Consider the following 19,446-nt stretch of genomic DNA (forward strand, 5'->3'; position numbering starts at 1 on the left):
CCCGAATAAAAGGATAATATGAAGTAGACAAACCTCCTTCCATGGCTACTCCTTATCCCACAAATAAAGGTAGACTCTTTTTCTCTCTCTCTCTCTATATATATCAATCTGTGGTAAAGCTTACGGGGATCAGAAAAGAAAATTAGGGCAGGAGTTAGATTTCAACGCTCAAACCGCCCTTTATAATGCCCGAGGCGTTTCTAGTTAGGTTTATACCACTTCTCTAGGGTAGACCGAATAAAATGCTCTATTCGTTGGAAAAATCCTGTCTTTTCAATTCACATATCTGTCATATGAAGTTTATTCATGAACTTACTTTCTGGGTGTTATTTATAGGTAGATCTATCAGAGATGTTGTTAGAATCTAAACCACAATAAACAAGGATAAAAACTGATAAAGAAGAACGAACACCAAGATTACGTGGAAAACCCTTTACGGGTGAAAAACCACGGGCAGAAGAGAAGATTTCACTATAACGAAGATTGTACAGAATTTTGGTGGACAACGTAAAAACTGTTCGAAAGAGAAAAGACGGCCGCAATCTCTATATATTGTCTAACCCTAGAATATGATATAAATTAAAAGGGGGCAAACCCATTAAGACTACAGGTCCATATAGTGCGGGCAAAGCCCGCTGACCCAACAAGAATTCGGGCCACAAACTCTAACAATCTCCACCTTGAAACGAATTCCAATCTTTGATAGCATAACCACAAAATCAAACCTCTTCCACCAAAGCCCCTAAGGGCATAACTCAGCAATGAAGACCAACCAGGTTCAAGCAATGCTCAAACTTGGTAATAGGAAGTGACTTGGTCATCATATCTGCAGGATTATTGTGTGTACTCACCTTGCTCACAACAATATCACCACGAGCAATCACATCACGCACAAAATGATACCGTACATCAATGTGCTTAGTCCTCTCGTGAAACATCTGATCCTTTGTCAGAAAAATAGCACTCTGGCTATCACAAAATATTGTAGAAATCTGCAAATCATTACTAAGTTCGCCAAACAAGCCTTTCATCCAAATTGCTTCTTTGCAAGCTTCTGTAATCGCCATGTACTCTGCCTCTGTAGTAGACAAAGCAACTGTAGCCTGCAACATAGCCTTCCAACTAATAGCGCAACCACCAACACAAAAAATATAACCAGACAATGATCTTCTCTTATCAAGATCTCCAGCGTAATCTGAATCAACGTAACCGACAACTCCATCTCTACTTTTCCCAAACTGTAAACAAACATCAGTAGAACCACATAAGTATCTGAGAATCCACTGAACTGCTTTCCAATGTTCCTTACCAGGGTTTGCCATATATCTACTAACAACACTAACTGCATATGCTAAGTCAGGTCGTGAACAAACCATAGCATACATAAGGGAGCCAACAGCACTAGAGTATGGCACTCGCGACATATAATCATCATCACTATCTGACTGTGGTGACAAAGAAGACGAAAGTCTAAAATGAGCAGCTAATGGAGTACTTACCGGCTTGGCACTTTGCATGTTAAACCTACTAAGGACTTTCTCGATGTACCTCTTTTGACTTATGTACAATTTACCAGCCGGTCGATCTCTAAGAATCTCCATTCCAAGCATCTTCTTTGCTGCACCTAAATCTTTCATCTCAAACTCGCTACTCAACTGTGCTTTCACCTTTCTGACCTCTCTCTGATCTTTAGCGGCAATTAGCATATCGTCAACATACAACAACAGGTAAACGAACGACCCATCATCACATACTTTAAAGTAGACACAACTATCGTAATTGCTCCTCCTGAAATCATGAGTGGTCATAAATGTATCAAATCTCTTGTACCATTGCCTCGGTGACTGTTTCAAACCATAAAGAGACTTTTTCAGCTGACATACATAGTCCTCCTTTCCTAAGGCTACGAATCCTTCTGGTTGCTGCATGTAGATGTCTTCCTCAAGTTCTCCGTGTAAGAATGCAGTTTTTACATCTAACTGCTCAAGCTCAAGATCGTGGAATGCCACAATACCTAGTAAAGCCCGAATAGAACTATGTTTCACAACTGGAGAAAATACATCAGTAAAATCAACACCTGGAGTTTGACTATATCCTTTTGCAACAAGTCTGGCTTTATACCTGGCTTCTTCAACTCCCAGTGTACCTTCCTTTCTCTTATACACCCATTTGCAGCGAACAGCCTTCTTGCTCTTTGGTAACTTCACTAGATCCCATGTAGCGTTCTTGTGAAGCGATTCTATCTCTTCCTGCATAGCGATCATCCACATACCAGAGTTTTCGCAGGTAATCGCCTCTGAATATGTCGCAGGTTCTTCTTCTGAATCAATCTCTTCAGCCACATTTAATGCATACGCAACTAAATCAGCCTCTGCATATCTCTGAGGGCGTCTAATTTCTCTACGAGGCCTATTTTTAGCAATTGAATATTGTGGAGGTGCTTCTGAGGAGCTAGCATCATCCATTAAAACTGGAATAGGCTCTAGAGTTTGCTCTGGTGTAGGTTTCAACCCAATCTCAAGCTCCACCTCAATACTTGACTTCTGTTGATTTCCATTGGAGGGAGTTGAAGATGGAGACCCCTGAAGCATGCTAGTCTCATCAAAAACAACATCTCTACTGATGACGACTTTACTAGTCTCAGGACACCATAACTTGTATCCCTTCACACCTTGCTTGAACCCTATGAACACACACTTCACCGAACGAGGCTCTAACTTCCCATTATCCACATGAGCATACGCAGGACATCCGAAAATTTTTAAATCAGAATAACTAGCAGGAGAACCAGTCCATACCTCTTGTGGAGTTTTCTTATCAATAGCAGTCGAAGGAGAGCGATTAACGAGATGACATGCATACGCAGCGGTCTCAGCCCAAAACGACATCGGTAGCCCAGCATTAAGGCGCATACAACGCACCTTCTCCATCAAAGTCCTATTCATCCTCTCTGCAACTCCATTCTGTTGAGGATTATGTCGAACTGTATGATGCCTCACAATACCTTCAGTTCTACATAAAGTATTAAACTCATTAGAACAAAACTCCAAACCGTTATCAGTTCGGAGATGCTTCACTTGCCTCCCTGTCTGCTTCTCAATCATTAACTTCCACTCTTTAAAGGTAGAAAACACGTCACTCTTTTGTTTCAAAAAGAATGTCCAAACCTTCCTGGAGAAATCATCTATAATAGTCAACATATAGAACGCACCACCTTTAGATGGTACTCTAGAAGGCCCCCACAAATCAGAATGAATGTAGTCTAGTGTCCCCTTCGTATTATGAATACCTGCCGAGAACCTAACTCTTTTCTGCTTACCAAAAACGCAGTGTTCACAAAACTTCAGCTTCGTAATACCCTGCACATCAAGAAGCCCTCTCTTGTTCAATTCGACCATGCCATTCTCACTCATGTGACCTAGACGCATGTGCCATAATCTTGTTGCATCAGAATCAGACAAAGACGAACTAGCAACAGCAACATCACCTGTAATCGTAGAGCCTTGCAGAACATATAAATTGGCAGTTTTCTTGAGTCCCTTCATCACAACAAGAGACCCCTTACTGACCTTCACAACTCCACCTTCACCAGTGTATTTGTACCCTTTAGAATCAAGAATACTCAATGAGATCAGATTTCTCTTCATGTCAGGAACGTGCCTTACATCACCAAGTGTTCGAATAGTGCCATCAAACATCTTAACTCTAACCGTACCAATACCAGCAATTCTGCAAGATGCATTATTACCCATCACAACGATACCTCTAGAGACCACTTCATATGTAGAGAACCAGTCCCGATTAGGACACATATGAAACGTGCATCCAGAATCAAGAATCCATTCGTCGCTCTGTTTCGAATCAATATCAGACGTAACAAGAAGTTCTCCATCATTGTACTTTTCAGCAACATCAGCTTCGCCATATTTCTCTGGTTGATTGCTCTTATGATCCTCACCAGCCCTCTTATTTTTATTCTGTAACTTATAACACTCAACAACAATATGACCTTTCTTCTTGCAGTACCTACACGTCTTATCTCTGTTCTTGGATTTTGACCTGCCACGGTTATTGCTGCTAGAATACCTCTCCTGCTGTCTGCCTCGTGCAACAAGGCCTTCAGCCATATTATCTGAACCAACAAGTTTATGCATCTTCTCTTTCGAGAAGAGTGCATCATAAACCTCATCCAGAGTCAAAGTCTCACGACTATAGAGAATGGTATCTCTAAAATTAGCATACGAAGGAGGTAGTGAACACAATAATATGAGCCCTAAATCTTCTTCATCGTACTTAACCTCCATAGATTCCAAATCAGAGACTATTTCTTTAAAAACAGTTAAGTGATTTTCTAAAGACGTACCGTCAGACATACGTTGGGAATACAAGCGTTGCTTCAAGTGTAGCTTGTTAGTCAGCGTTTTCGTCATGCATAATTGCTCCAATCTTAGCCAGAGTGCAGCAGCTGTTTTTTCCTTCAAACAGTCTTGAAGAATTTGATTCGACAGATGCAGATAAATCTGCGATAGAGCCTTACGATCTGCTCGTTGCTTCTCTTCATCAGTCCACGAAGACGGCATCTTGTCAGCGCCATATAGCGCATCTTCCAGATCCATCTGTGCCAAAATAGCTCGCATCTTCACTTGCCATAACGCAAATCTGGTGTTACGATCCAGCAGCGGAATGTCGTATTTCATCGTGGTCATGACCAAAAAATAAAACAAACAAATTTGGCTCTGATACCAATTTGTTAGAATCTAAACCACAATAAACAAGGATAAAAACTGATAAAGAAGAACGAACACCAAGATTACGTGGAAAACCCTTTACGGGTGAAAAACCACGGGCAGAAGAGAAGATTTCACTATAACGAAGATTGTACAGAATTTTGGTGGACAACGTAAAAACTGTTCGAAAGAGAAAAGACGGCCGCAATCTCTATATATTGTCTAACCCTAGAATATGATATAAATTAAAAGGGGGCAAACCCATTAAGACTACAGGTCCATATAGTGCGGGCAAAGCCCGCTGACCCAACAAGAATTCGGGCCACAAACTCTAACAGATGTTGAATTGTGATTTCTAGAAGAAGGCGAAAGAAAAACCATTCAGAATCAACAACCATGATGAAGCTATTTGATGCTCACTGTCACCTTCAAGACCCAATGATACTAACCAAAGCTCCCCAGCTTATAAGAACTGCTCTTGACAATGGCGTCCTTCATTTTGCAGTCAATGGAACATGTGAAAACGACTGGCACTTAGTAAAGCAGTTAAGTGACAACAATCCCAGTATAATTCCTTGCTTTGGTATCCACCCTTGGTTCATCCTAGATCGAACTCCTAATTGGATGAATACATTAAAGGAATTTTTGGATAGAAATCCTTGTGCTGCAATTGGAGAGATTGGAATTGATAAAGGCTCACAGGGAAAGAAGATAGATTTCAGTCAACAGATTGAAGTTTGCACTAAACAGCTTGAGTTAGCTAAAGAGCTTAAGAAACCAGCGTCCATTCACTGCGTTCGAGCGTTTAACGATCTTCTTCAGATAATGAAATCCGTTGGACCTTTTCCAAATGGGGTTATCCTTCATTCCTATTTGGGTTCGGCTGAAATGGTTCCTATGTTTGCTGAATTGGGTGGTTACTTTTCATTTTCTGGATTTCTGATGTCTCTTAAAGAAAGCAAGGCAAGAAGAATTGTGAAGTCTGTTCCTGCTGAGAGGTTATTACTGGAAACTGATGCACCTGATGCTTTACCAAAAATGTCGGATAAGTCTTTTCCTTTGTTTATGGTTGAAACAGATCATGTGGGCGATAATGAAACGCTGAATCATCCTGCTAATATAGTTACTGTGCTGGATTATGTTGCTTCCCTTCTTGATATGAGTAGAGAAGAAATCGCGGATTTGAGTTATAGAAACGCTGTGCGTTTGTTCTCTTATGAAGGTTCTAAAGTGTTGTTGGAACAAGGTAATACCTGTTGAGCTTTCTTTGTTCTATGAGAATGTATGACTTTTCTTTGTTTATTAAGGGAATTACATAAGCTAGCTGAATGTAGTGCATTTGTCACGAAATGGGCTTCTAATAATAAGAACACAAGTTCATTCATAAAGTCAACCACGCATATATATTGGATGAAAAAAGAGAATTACATGCTATATATAATACAAGTAGATGGATGTTCGAAAACAAGAATATCACATGAAATTCGATATTGTTGAGACCAGATACAAACTTTCTATGCAAAAAAAATGACAAAATCTTCCTTTATTGTGTCCAAACCCCAAAAGTTTACACTTGCATATGACAATTGGTCTATGGAAAAAGGAGAATTTTACCCATATGTTTGCTGCTTTCCATGACCTTATGAGCCTCCGAAGCTTCAGATAATGGAAAAGATTTGTACACAATTGGCTTCACCTTACCAGCACAAATTGCTGGCCACACGTTTTTCTCCACTTCCCTTATTATTTCACGTTTGTTTTCTTTGCTTCTACTGCGCAATCCACCCGCTGCATTTCACCAAAATACCCCCATAAATTTTGTTGAGAAGTCGACCAAATACACAGACAAACAAAAAAGTTACAACTTACATTGTACGGTGAGGCGTTTAGCGAACAAACTAGTTATATTGAGTTCTGTCACTGTCCCACCCATAAAGCCAATGATAAAGAGTCTTCCATTGAAGTTTAAACAATTAATGTTTTGCTGGAAGTATGCTGCACCAATGTTATCTAGTATAACATCAACACCTATTGATGTTATGTGATAATCGGTTATTAGTGTACAAATTTGACGAATTCTCAAAATGGGTGAGATATCATACATCGAATAAAGAATACCTTTCCCTTGTGTTTCTTCCTTCACACGAGCAACGAAATCTTCAGTCTTGTAGTTGATGCATATGTCAGCACCGATGCCCTTACAGAAAGCCAGTTTTTCCTCGCTCCCTGCAGTCACAAAGACCTTGATTCCATAATACTTGGCTATTTGGATGGCAAATGTACCAATTCCACTGGACCCTCCATGGATCTACACAAAAGAACAAACCAAATAAGAAGAAACTCGGATGAGTGTCACGGATGATGATTTACCAGAAATGTTTCCCCAGCCGATAATTTGCTTGTCATAAAGACAGTAGACCAGACAGTACAAGCAACCTCAGGGAAACAAGATGCATCTTTAACTGAAATATTAGCTGGAATTGGGAGAACTTGTCCAGCAGGTACAACCACTTTCTCAGCATAACCTCCCCCACTAAGAAGAGCACATACCTGAAACAACAACATAAACTCCAACATTGATTCCAACAAATAACAAATGGAAACCCACAGACAAAATGAGAATTTGAATGTGATCACCTGATCGCCAATTCTCCACCTGGAAACATTCTTACCAACGGCTTGAATTGTTCCAGAACATTCGAGACCAAGGTAAGGACTTGCGCCATTAGGAGCAGGGTAAATACCTTTGCGCTGTTCAGTATCAGCTCCATTGAGGGCAGTGGCCTCGACCTTGATCAATACTTCGTCGTCTTGAATTAGAAGAAGATCATCTACATCTTGCAGCTGCAATACCTCAGGGCCGCCATGGGATGTAATAACCACCGCCTTCATATCTTCTACTTCCTGGAAATGGAAAGGCTTAGGCACCAATAATAGATTATTATTATAGATCAGAGACAAGTATTCAGCAAGAGTGTGCTATCATCCGAATTATTAAGAGAGAGAAAAATTGATTTCTTGGCTCAAAAGTCAAAACTAGACAACTACAATGGCAATGATCATAGGATAAAAATGTTGGTTATTTGTGATTTTTGAAAGATGATTTAGTTAAAAACTCGTTAATGTAATAAAAGTTTTTTTGAAAAATATTTAAGAAGCAAACAAAAATCCAAGATCAAACTTAACTCTAGTTGATTTAGAAGCTTACTTATCGATTCTAAAAGCTGTTTATCATGAAAATGTTGATAAATTAGTTTAAACAACTAATGAGTTATTCAAAGGTGTTATCTAATTGCAAGAGTGTTTATTTACTTTTATTGGCTAAATTAATTTGAGGTCTAATCAAAGACCTGCTGTAGAGTTGAAAATGTAAGTTCTTCTCTTGTAGCAACGATTATTTTAATTATTGAGATATAATTTATTATATAATCATGTTTCACTATTTAGATTTTATTTGAAAGAAGAGTTATTGGTTAGGTTTTCTCCTATAATTTATTTTTATTATATATAAAATTAAAAAGTCATTTTTTATTTCTCTTAAATACCTTTTTTAGCATTTGAAGATTGTCTATTTTTTTTTCATCACTCAGATTTGAGTTAATGTTATTTTGAGTTAATGTTATGTTTTGTTCGGTGTGTCATCTTGTTTAGTCGAATCAAACTTTCATCTTTAATTTTTATAGGTAGGTCGTTTATTGTTCATACTCTCATTTATCGAGTCTATATTCGCCCATTTCTTAATAGCAAGAGAGATGAAATTATCGAATTTAGAATTGTTTTTATTTTTTCAAACAACAGTAGTTAAAATCAATTTTTTAGTTGGAGGTTCCCTTACCGTTATCCTTCAATTTTTTATGGGCTTAACAATTTTTATGTTTCGTGCTTGCTTAACAAGTTTTGGACAATGGCAATTTTAGTGCAGTCAACCTAAAGAAATTACAATTGGCTTAAATTTTTTTATTTAAAATTTTAATTATTGTAAATTTGTCATATTATTTTTTATTTTGTTTATGTTATTTTGTATTTTAATTTTGTATATGTAACTTATTATTTTAATTAGTGATAATTTTTTTAAAAATAATAAGAAGATTTGTTTGAATTTAACTCTTTATACAATCATTAATTAAAATAATTATCTTACTTTATTTTATATAAAATTAAAATAAGAAAGTTGTTTCATTTAAATAAAAAAAATTTTATCAAGTATTGTTCAATATTAATTATTTAGATAACTAATAAGCTAGTACAAAATAATTTAGTGTTATATATATATATATATATTCATTAAGCTCCTTGTCCGGTTTGAGGTATTTAAATAACTCAAACAAATCAAATATCATTTCATTCTCTTTTAAACATCACGTTACTCAATTTATTAACTAAAATATTAAAATACTTTATATTTTAAAATATTCTTTTAATTTTATTTATATATATCAATCCTATTTTAAATTCTTTTACCAAAAAAAAATCATTACATACTTAAAATCATCCCATTATTAAATTTTCTTTCTCTAACAAGTCTTACCGTAATAGTTTGAAGCAATTAGTATGAACGTTTAATAAACTACATAAAATAGTATAACATAAAAATCTCAAATTATATACACTAAAATTAATGTTGATCTATCTAGAGTTGACGATGACTATAATGACATAATCTTAATTAGCTAATAAAATCCTTAGCAATATTAATACCTGAAAATAGAAGGGATGGTGTTTGAAAGACAAATATCTTAATTGGCGATGACTACTTGTTTTTAATAATCATTTATTCACACTCTCGTTGTAATAAGCCAAATTGTTTTATTCGATTCACTAAAATATTAAAATACTCTCATTTAAATTTCAATAACGGGATATGGATGCACCGATTCAACTAAAGTTGGAACATTTCAAATAAACGGTTAATTAAAATGAGAATAACTTCTGTTTGGAGGAGAAGATCGAGGCCAAAGAATGAGCTACGCCGGAGATTATCGCCGCCTTCACTTGTCCTCTTCTCGGTAATGCCCGGCCAGAAGTACGCCGGAGATTATCGCCCTTCGTTTCTCTTTTTACTCCTGCCATTGACCGATGTCTCCTTTTTCTTCTTCTTCTACTAGTTAGTATTGATAATGAAATTTCATAGAAACATCCTTAATTATATATAGAGAGAATCTTACCAAATTTACCCTCGGTTTTATTCTTTTAACAATAATAATAATAATATTTATAAAAGAAAAAGAAATTCAATGCTCATAGTTTGACTGTCTGTTGACTCTTTACTGACATTTCCGTGTTCACACTTGGATTCTTTTATAGTGGTAGATTATCGAGTAGTACTACCTTCACCATATTTATTGTGTTATCCAACCTTGTTCAAATTAATATTCTTTTTTCTTAGATAAAACAAATTAATTTCATTCATCCATTAATAATTGGGAAGTTCAAAATCATTAATATAGTGAAAACTCATATCAAAACAATTTAGTATAAGTTACCAAAGTTATTTAGATTAATATTACAAAAATTTAAGTTAAAAAACGACAATATTTTGATTAGAAAAATAGACAAGTGATTTCTAGAAATATGTAGATTAATTAAAGACAATCTAAATATGCAGAGTTAATTTGATTCAAACTTATTTTTACTAATTAATCATTTAAATACGTTTTTTTCATTAATTATTTAAAATATATCGAATATGAACTATTAGATGTATAAGTCTGGACATGTATATAGTTATGACACTCACTAGATATTTGATGTATATAATTTGTCTAATGTATAGTATAGTCGAATACATGGTCTTGAATCTTGATTAACCGATATAGCAATATAATATAATCTAATTTAAATTGATCAAAATCTTATACTATTCACTTCAATCTTTTTATGTATACAAAAATAATATTAAAATAAAAGTTAGTATCATTTTTATTAAAAGAAACAAAAGGAAAATAGTTAGTGGGAGATCATAATTAAAAAAGCAAAACAAGAAAAATAGCTTTATCATGATTCACATGAGACAGTTTGTTTTCCAGTTTTAAAGCTGATTGTTTTCTTCTTAAAAAGTGGAAATTGATTCTGTTAATATATATATAAATATATTATAGTTATTTGTTAGATAGGTTAAGATTATTATCATTTATAAGATTAGTAAGAAGATTAAATATTGTGATAATATTATAATTACCTTATTATTATTATTAGTCACTTTTTATATATATACATAATTTAATGTTGATTGAGGAGACAAAACTTATGTAATAGAGGGACACTCAATTTAATATTTTATTCACAATATTGTGTTTGTCATGGTAGGAGTTTTAATAATCTAATAAATTTTGTTATCTTTTATTCATAAAATAAATTATAGTCATTTTATTGCACATTATGTTGCAAATTATGTTTGATCTTTTTCTTTTTAATTTATTATAGTATCAAATTTTTATTTGAGTTATTGTCTTTTTTTTCTTGTTAGTTACTCATGTACCTTATTTAGTCAAAAAAAATAATTATTTTTTCATTTGATTAAAAAATATCGATATATTATCTTATAAATTTCAATTGTCAAATTATTTACCATCATGAGATTTAGGGATTTAATATATATAGCTATTTATTATTTAGGGATTTAATATGTATAGTATTATTATAAATGATAAATATTGTGATATTATAATAGTTATAATCTATAAAAAAAAAGGCATAAATTATAAATGAAATATAGGACACTGAATACACTATATCTTTTTCTTTTTTGTAATTTTAATTGAAAAATAAATAATTAATAGATAAATTTGTTATGAAAATAAAATAATTTAATAAAAAAATAGAAAATCATATAATAAAGCTAGTGTGAATGAGAATCACGTGCTATTTTAAAGGGAAGAATTCAAACTTTCTCTCTTCAAAAAGAAAAATAAAAAATAAAAGAAGAAAGAAAGGGGGGATTCAATGGATCTTAGGAGGAGCTTCCTTCATGTTTAAGAGTTAAACCTTGTTATTAAGCAAATTTAAATGTTAATTCAATCATTACTTCTTCTTTTTAATATTTATTATTTATTATTTAGCCCTAGTGGGTAATTAATTATAAAGTTCATTATTAGCTAGCAAGTGGCATATATATTTAATGAATCACATGAGGGTCACACTAAGTTAAAAAAAAAAAATTAAAACATTATTAGACTTAAAATCGACCCCTCTTAGATTCTCCTTGTCTCATAATCTCTCTTTTACTTTTCTCTTCCTTTTTTATTTTCTAGAACGATGCGCAATTAAAAAAAAAAAGGGGTTCATTTTCACTTTTGAAGTAAGAATCCAAACGATTTGATTTAGCTTATTTACTATAGTATTTTTTAAGTTAGAATATACAATATAATATCAGTCATAAATCAAACATTCTATCTATCTATGTATGTATATTTGATAGTACCAAACTTGTTCACTTATTGTTCTCCTCTTATAGAGAAAAAGAAGGAAATGAGAAAAATTGTGAGGGTTGTATGACTATGATTAACCTTAATTGCAATGGATTATTCCATGACCTATTGATTTTGCTCTTTCATACATAGTTTCATTTTCTTTTGGTCCTATACATGTTAGCCCGGGTGGCCAAACCTATCTATCCGATTCGGTATTTCAGATCGGATATCCGCCTCTATTTTTTTTAAATTGCGATACGTATCCGACCCGGTATCCGACCACTATCCGATCCGAAAACACCAGATCGGATCGACCAGTCGAATATCCGCCGATCCGATTTTTTTAATATTTCTAATTGTTTTGATATGCTTCGACCTCCAAAACTCCAATGATTAATGACTATTTAAGTTCTAAAATTAGGTCTCCATTTAAAGAGAACATATTCACAAACAAATCTAAAGGAAAACAGAAAAAAAAAAAAATAGATATTTTTGTTTGGATTTTTAAAGGAAAATCGAAGAAAACAAAGTGAATAGATAGATTTTTCTTTGGGTTTGTAATTATTTAATAATATTTTTGTTTGAGTTTGTAAAGGGAAACGGGAAAGAAATCAAAAGAAGAGGGAAATTTTTATTTGGGTTTGTAATTATTATAAATATGTTATTTTATTTTTAAATTTTAAAAATCATCGGATCGATTTCGGATATTTAAATATTTTTTGCCCGATCTGTATCCGATCCGAATATCCGGTAAAAATATCGGATCGGATCGATATCCGAATCCAATCCATCATTTCAAATTTTTTGCATCGTGTATACTGTATTCTAAAAAAACAAATATATATAGTTCATTTTTATTAGTGTTTGTCTTGGAGTGGGTGACACAAATATCATCCCGCTCCCATTCTGAATCAACTATCGATACCAAAAAATTTCATCCCCATATAATTTAGATCGGTAACCGCATGGGTACTCTTGTAAAGGATTTTTTAATCATATTCTTCCACATACACAATTACCTTATTCATAAGTAGTTAATGTAGAGATTTGTCCCCATAAAAACTATTTTCTAAGTTGAACTATTATTGACAGGAGATGCAGCATGAATGACATTTACATATCAAAACTCTAAAGCATATATCAGTCTAACTTATATTGTTATATTTTAATAAATTTATTATAGTTGAATATTTCATTTATTAGATTATATATATTCTAAATTATTTTAGCTAAAACAGTTTTTGTAATAATAAAAAGCAAACACCTTGCATTTCTATTTTAATCAATGTGAAGCTTTACTCACCTTCACAAGAGCATATTTGGTTCTTATGTCAACCCACCAAAAGATGGAAAGCTTATCTACAACCCTAATTATTTGTCAATACATGTAATTAACTAACAAAACTGGACACAAAATTAATATAAGACAAAAACGAAAACCTGCCTCGTAGTCGTCACATTTTCCGAACCCTCTTTTTCCCCTTCATAGGGTTTGTGACTTGACGCCTTTCATCAGATCTCGGGCCATCCTGCTTCTTCGTCGAAACTCGATTAGCATGGTTAACCTTTCTACAGTTTTGGCCAACAATCTTTCTTTTAGGATTTTTCTCAACAATCTCAGTATTATTACCCTTTTCCTGTTCTTGAGATGCCAACCCTAATAAATTATGGAAATTCGACGGTTGGTTGAGCGACCTTGGATTACGCGGACGAGAACTGCGAGGTTTCACGGGCGGGTTGTATATTGGTGACAGAAGGAAATCGAATGAGGATAAAATGTTGCTTGTTTTATTGAAATGCTGTTCGTAAGCTTCGGCTAGCATTTTTCTTAGCAATACTGCACTAGTGTATTCAGGCATCTTTCCTGAATAGAAAGACAAGGCATTGGTTGTTACCAATAGCATGTCCCTGAAGAGTTTTCGCATTGATCGGATTGATGAGCTGGTGATTCTCGATTTTATCGTGTCGAAATCCATGTGCTGACTTATAACCCTTCTGTATTTCGCTGTTTTCTGTCAAAATGATGATTTAATTCTGCTGGTTAGACTTTCGTGTAAAAGCAAATTGATGCAAATTGATGAAGCAATATGTAATAAATGTTCTACTACCACATACTTGGTTGTCGAGACGGTGCTGGAAGACGAGGGCGTGTTTGTTTTGGGCAATGGAGTCGAAAAGTGCTAGTAAGTCGTTGTTTCGTGTAGTCTGATCGCAGTCACTGATTGAGGACGATGCAACTGTGGTTGAGCCCAAATTTTCACTCTCTGTATTTTCACTTTTTACTGGCCTTTCTTTACAGTTGGGATTCTTACTATTTTTACTTTGAGAAATTTGTTGGATGTTCCCCTTGCTGTCTTTCCTTTTCCTCTTTTGGACAGTTTTATCTTTTTCGACCAATTTCTCAACTGTAGGAGATGCTTTTTGCTCGGAAGATTTCGAAACATGCTTTATCTCTGGCTCTGCAGCTGTCTTTATGACCTGACTGATACTGCTAGCCGATATCACTTCATTAGATGCCTCTTTGCAAGATGATTCCATGTGCTCTGGTTTCAGTAAAGGTGCGGGTGAATTAGTTTCACAAGAACCGTGGTGAACTTGGCTATGGTTGGAATCTCCTTTCTCAGATTTCAGACTTTTAAGCTTCAATTCAAGGGATCTGACATGATGAAATACAGGCAAACTAGTTATAAAGAGGGACTCAGCTGATAGATTATAGACAATAAGGCTCCAACTACCTAATTGTCTCACAAAACACAATTGAAGAAAAATAATTGAGAACCGTGAGTATATTGCAGAGTGAAATATTCAACCAGTATGATTATATAACAAAAAAAGTAGAGCAGCATATTATTCCTTTGTTCAATTCTCGTGCAAGAAATGTAATGTGACCATGTAACAAGTAGAAGGAGATGGGATAACAGATACAAGAAGAGATGAGAATAGAATGGTCTAATCCCTTAGATGAGAAGTTTGGAAACTTCCATAGCTGATATGAAATTAGATGAGAGATAAGTTTTGCTTTTCAGCTACAATTTCAATGTGATAATCTAACACTACTCTTTACTCCTTATACTGCTCTCATATCTAAGTGGGCATAAACTAACATGAAATGGCCCATGCCCTTCGGGAATATAAATAACCCGTGACAGATCATCAAGGTTTAGTGTTAGTTAACAACTTATCACTTAATCTAAATGATAAGTGATTATCTGAATTCAAAACTATTATTTAAAATCAATTCATTATATAGATTCAGCTCAAATTAAGCTTAAAAATCAGGCTTAAATTGGTCATATAATGAGAGAGTTCAAATTATACTATTAAAAGGGCAAAATAATAGCTATTAAGTATGTCTTAACATTAGTAACACATTTCATCAAAATGACTTACATATATCAAGTACTTAAAATTTAGAAATTTTCATTAGGTTTATTCAACATTTATTTTTATAGACTTAACTAATTCGACACTAAAAATTTAGTCTTCAGCATAGGGCACTTGATTTTCAGTCTAATGCACCCTAATTCATACATCTACTAATTTATCTAGCACTCAATTTTCATATAAGAGATCTTCAAGGAAAGGCTTTATGGCATGCAACACTAATTTGAATAGTGTAAAGTAATGATTAACTTACCCAATATTGTTATCTGCTTTCTCCAATTCTTCCTTCAACTGTTCCACTCTTCTCTTTCTTAGTTCTTCAAACAAAGCTCTGCAATATGAAAATAAAGTCAATGAGAACAGACATATAAATAAGGACATGCCCGGACAATATTTAAGTTGCTAATAAGAAACTCAATTCATATCAAATCTTTTGTCTTTAGGATTTTGTTTGGATGACATAAAATCTGGTAGAGCGGACATAAGGCATTTTTCTAAGCCAAGCTTATCAAAGCTTTAAGATAGCAAATAGTTTTGAAAGATCACAGCTAATTATGAGTTCTCAAGTTTATTAAACACCAAATAAACTATAGCTTTTTGAGATCAAAATTGCTGCTTCCTCATTCAACCAGCTCGCAATCATGGCATGTTTTCTTTAATAATGTGAAGAATAAAGCTAAGCCTTGTCAAATAGAATAAAGAATGGAGACTTTGAACAATTTAAAGGCTGTGGATGCAACCAATTTTTCCTTCCAAAATGACCAATACAATGATCGATTAAGCATACTCACGTGCATCCAGTGTACTGTTTTTGCAAGTCGTCGTACTTGTCCTTACAAGCCTGCAATCATACAAATATAAGATTTATATCGAAACTCAATGACGCGAAAAGGAGAAACCCTAAGCTAATTCAAATAAGTTTTTACATCAATCATTAATTATACTTCAAGATCTAAAAGGAACTATTTACTGAAAAAATTGCTGCTGATGCCAAATCAAAACAGTAACATTATTATAGTGATGATTGATGGAAGTAAATTGAAATCAATATCTCATACATAAGAAAAGATAATTCTACAAAAATGCTGAATAGACAAGAAAATTCCCTCCATTCAAGTAAGAGCTATATTCAGCAAGTCAAATTAATGATCAACATCCTAAGTAGGAACAACCGTCTTCTTGCCTTAAAAAACTCAAGTTTATATGCAAGAATAATACACATGAAATTGAACTGTAACTGAAGCTAGTGCACTAGTTCATTGATTTTACTAACTAATGCAATAAACAAGTTTACTTAATAAGAAGAACATTAGATTAACCTAACGGCCTTAAATTCAGCATGAAGTGTGATAGTGTTACTCCAAAATACAATGGACAATGTTTTCAACTAAGTGATGAAGATACACATTAAGCTTACTGACCTCAGGAGTAAAGCTACAGGGAGAAACGGTTCGCGCCCGGAGCTCGGCTGAAACGACATCCCAGGCTTGAGGGCCGTAGCGAAGAACAGCGCCTCCAAGGACAAGCTCTTCCCATGTGCCCCAAACATTCCTAACAGCGACTATTGTTGTCGTCGCCATGATAATCTCCGCCTTCGCCGGAGAGGATAGATAGATAGATAAGTGAGGAAAAATAGGCGGTATTCAGAGCGGTTTGGGAATTAGGTATTTAGGTCGTATGGGATTTCGCCATTTTTGTTGCAACTTATTTTCTTATAATCTTCTTTACAACGTTTACTTCTCGCCTTTTATTTCCATTTATTTGTATCCATTTTACAAAAATATATATATTTCATGTATAGTAATAATAAAAAGTTTTAATTAATATTATTGTTTTATTCTATTTTTTTCCTCTAATTTTTGAAAGCAAATATTTACTAAATTGGTTGACATTATAAAATTTACTTTAAAAATATTACGCTTAATTTCTCTCTCTTCACAATTTTTTTTTTAAATTTCTTTCCTTAATTTTAAAATATATATAAATATAAATGTATTTTATATTATTATTTTTAAAATTAATAATAATAAAGAAAAATAATCAAATTAACTAATTTTTAATTACAAATATATAGATATATATATTTAAATATAGGGCACAAATGAGTTTATATTATAAAATTTAATTTATAAAGATTACGCTTTTACATTTTCTCTATTTATAGATATATATTTTTTTTACGGTTTTACCTTCATCTCTCTTTTTAATTTTTTTTATTAATTTTAATATATATAAATATAAATGTATTTTGTATTATATTTAATTTATTTATCTATTATATGAATAATAATAGAGAAAATTAATAAAATTAACAATTTTTAATTATATATATATATTTATATTTGATAAATGTACATATATATATATATATATATATATATATATATATATATATATATATATATATATATATATATATATCAAATTATAAATTATAAAAAAATAGTTGCAAATATATTTCAGGAATTATTGTTTATTATTAAATTATATTATTTTTATTTTAAGTTAAATTTTGAATGGTAATGTATGACTATAAAAATTAATATAAAAAATGATTAAATGATGATTAAGAGCAACTTACAATGATATTGTTTGATTATGTAAGATGATATGTTTAGATAATTATAAATTTATACATTTTGAACCACGCTTTGATATATATATATATATATATATATATATATATATATATATATATATATATATATATATATATATATATATATTAACAAAATATATTAAGTCAATAAGTTATTATATTTTTTTATTAAAAAAATTAGTTTAAGATAGTAATAATTTTGTCTTTAATTTAAAACATTTTAAATAAGAATTGAAGTAATCAAATTTTTATCTTTTAGTCAAGTGGTATATTTTACTAAAAATATAACATAATTAATTACTTTTTATTTTAACCTGAATTATTAAAAGTCACAATTTTTATATTAGAATACATTATAGAATAAGTTAGTACAGAGAAATATAGAAAAAAACAATTAATAATTTATATGTATATATAAATAATCTTTAAAATTAATTATAAAAAGTTATATATAATATTTAAAATATATTTAAGTTGGTTATATATATATATATTATATTGAATTGAATTATATATATTTATAATTAAAAGATTAAAATATTTTAATAATAATCAATTGAATAGAGAATAAAAGTTTGTAATTTTTAATTAAAATATTTTAAAAAATAATAATAAAAATTATTATCCGCAATTCACATGCATATTTCTCTTTTTATATCATTATTCGTTTTTTTCATATGCTCAAAATAATTTAGTCAATTATATTATATTTAACATAAATTCTCACATATATATTATTAATATTCAATCTTAAATTGCATTAAGAATTAAAGTTTTAATTGTCACTTTCAAATACTTAAAAAAACCTCCATTTTACTATAAATCAAAAAGAAAAAATAACTTTGATTCAACTAGATAATGTCAAGATTAGACATGGAATTTGGAATCAATGGATAATTAGTTGGAGGGTAAAAACAGCCAAAATTAAAAATGACTTTTTTTTTCTTTCGGACCCAGTGATGTCTAATCATGCCGTTTTGAATAGCATCAAAGCTAAGCTTATAATTTTTTATTAAAAAAATATTGATTTGAGTTATAAAAGAAAACTCTTTATAGATTTTCATGTTATTTTGTATTTGTTCAAAGAGATTTATTTGTAAATAAATAATGTTGTAGGCAGTACACATGTTTCATGTTTCTGACTTTGGACGTTTTCGAGACATTTGAATATTCTATCAATGAGTTAAACTAATATAATATATGACTAAAGGTCATAAGGATAACATGGATTTTTTAAATATACAATAAAATATTTATTAAGCATCATATCAATAAATAATCTATTTGAACATTAAACAGCAAACAAATATTAATATTTAGTTAGGAC

At 32.1% G+C, this 19,446-nt stretch overlaps 3 protein-coding genes across 5 annotated transcripts; 1 reads left to right on the top strand and 2 right to left on the bottom strand.

Annotated features, from left to right (window-relative positions):
- Positions 1-6,046, top strand: LOC124930955 (uncharacterized metal-dependent hydrolase YabD). Of its 3 annotated transcripts, none has more exons than XM_047471334.1 (3): positions 1-69; positions 337-351; positions 5,066-6,046. In XM_047471334.1, the coding sequence occupies exon 3, from the start codon at positions 5,124-5,126 to the stop codon at positions 5,985-5,987; it is 864 nt and encodes a 287-aa protein (XP_047327290.1). In that variant the 5' UTR covers positions 1-69; positions 337-351; positions 5,066-5,123; the 3' UTR covers positions 5,988-6,046. The 3 variants fall into 3 exon arrangements, with proteins under 3 accessions (XP_047327290.1, XP_047327289.1, XP_047327288.1); XM_047471333.1 differs by lacking the exon at positions 1-69 and adding an exon at positions 87-203; XM_047471332.1 differs by lacking the exon at positions 1-69 and adding an exon at positions 93-208.
- A 70-nt stretch (positions 6,047-6,116) lies between these two features.
- Positions 6,117-7,628, bottom strand: LOC124930954 (quinone oxidoreductase PIG3-like). The gene is made up of 3 exons (XM_047471331.1): positions 7,098-7,628; positions 6,846-7,035; positions 6,117-6,755 (listed from the first exon to the last, which is right to left on the bottom strand). Exons 1-3 carry the CDS (start codon positions 7,617-7,619, stop codon positions 6,586-6,588), a joined length of 882 nt encoding a protein of 293 aa, XP_047327287.1. The 5' UTR covers positions 7,620-7,628; the 3' UTR covers positions 6,117-6,585.
- A 5,758-nt stretch (positions 7,629-13,386) lies between these two features.
- On the bottom strand, positions 13,387-17,219 carry LOC124931798. The gene is made up of 5 exons (XM_047472356.1): positions 16,942-17,219; positions 16,312-16,361; positions 15,774-15,851; positions 14,252-14,792; positions 13,387-14,148 (listed from the first exon to the last, which is right to left on the bottom strand). The coding sequence occupies exons 1-5, from the start codon at positions 17,098-17,100 to the stop codon at positions 13,591-13,593; spliced, it is 1,386 nt and encodes a 461-aa protein (XP_047328312.1). The 5' UTR covers positions 17,101-17,219; the 3' UTR covers positions 13,387-13,590.
- Positions 17,220-19,446: the final 2,227 nt, after the last annotated feature.

Source organism: Impatiens glandulifera, chromosome 3 (genome assembly GCF_907164915.1).
Source record: "Impatiens glandulifera chromosome 3, dImpGla2.1, whole genome shotgun sequence".
Taxonomy (NCBI): Eukaryota; Viridiplantae; Streptophyta; class Magnoliopsida; order Ericales; family Balsaminaceae; genus Impatiens; species Impatiens glandulifera.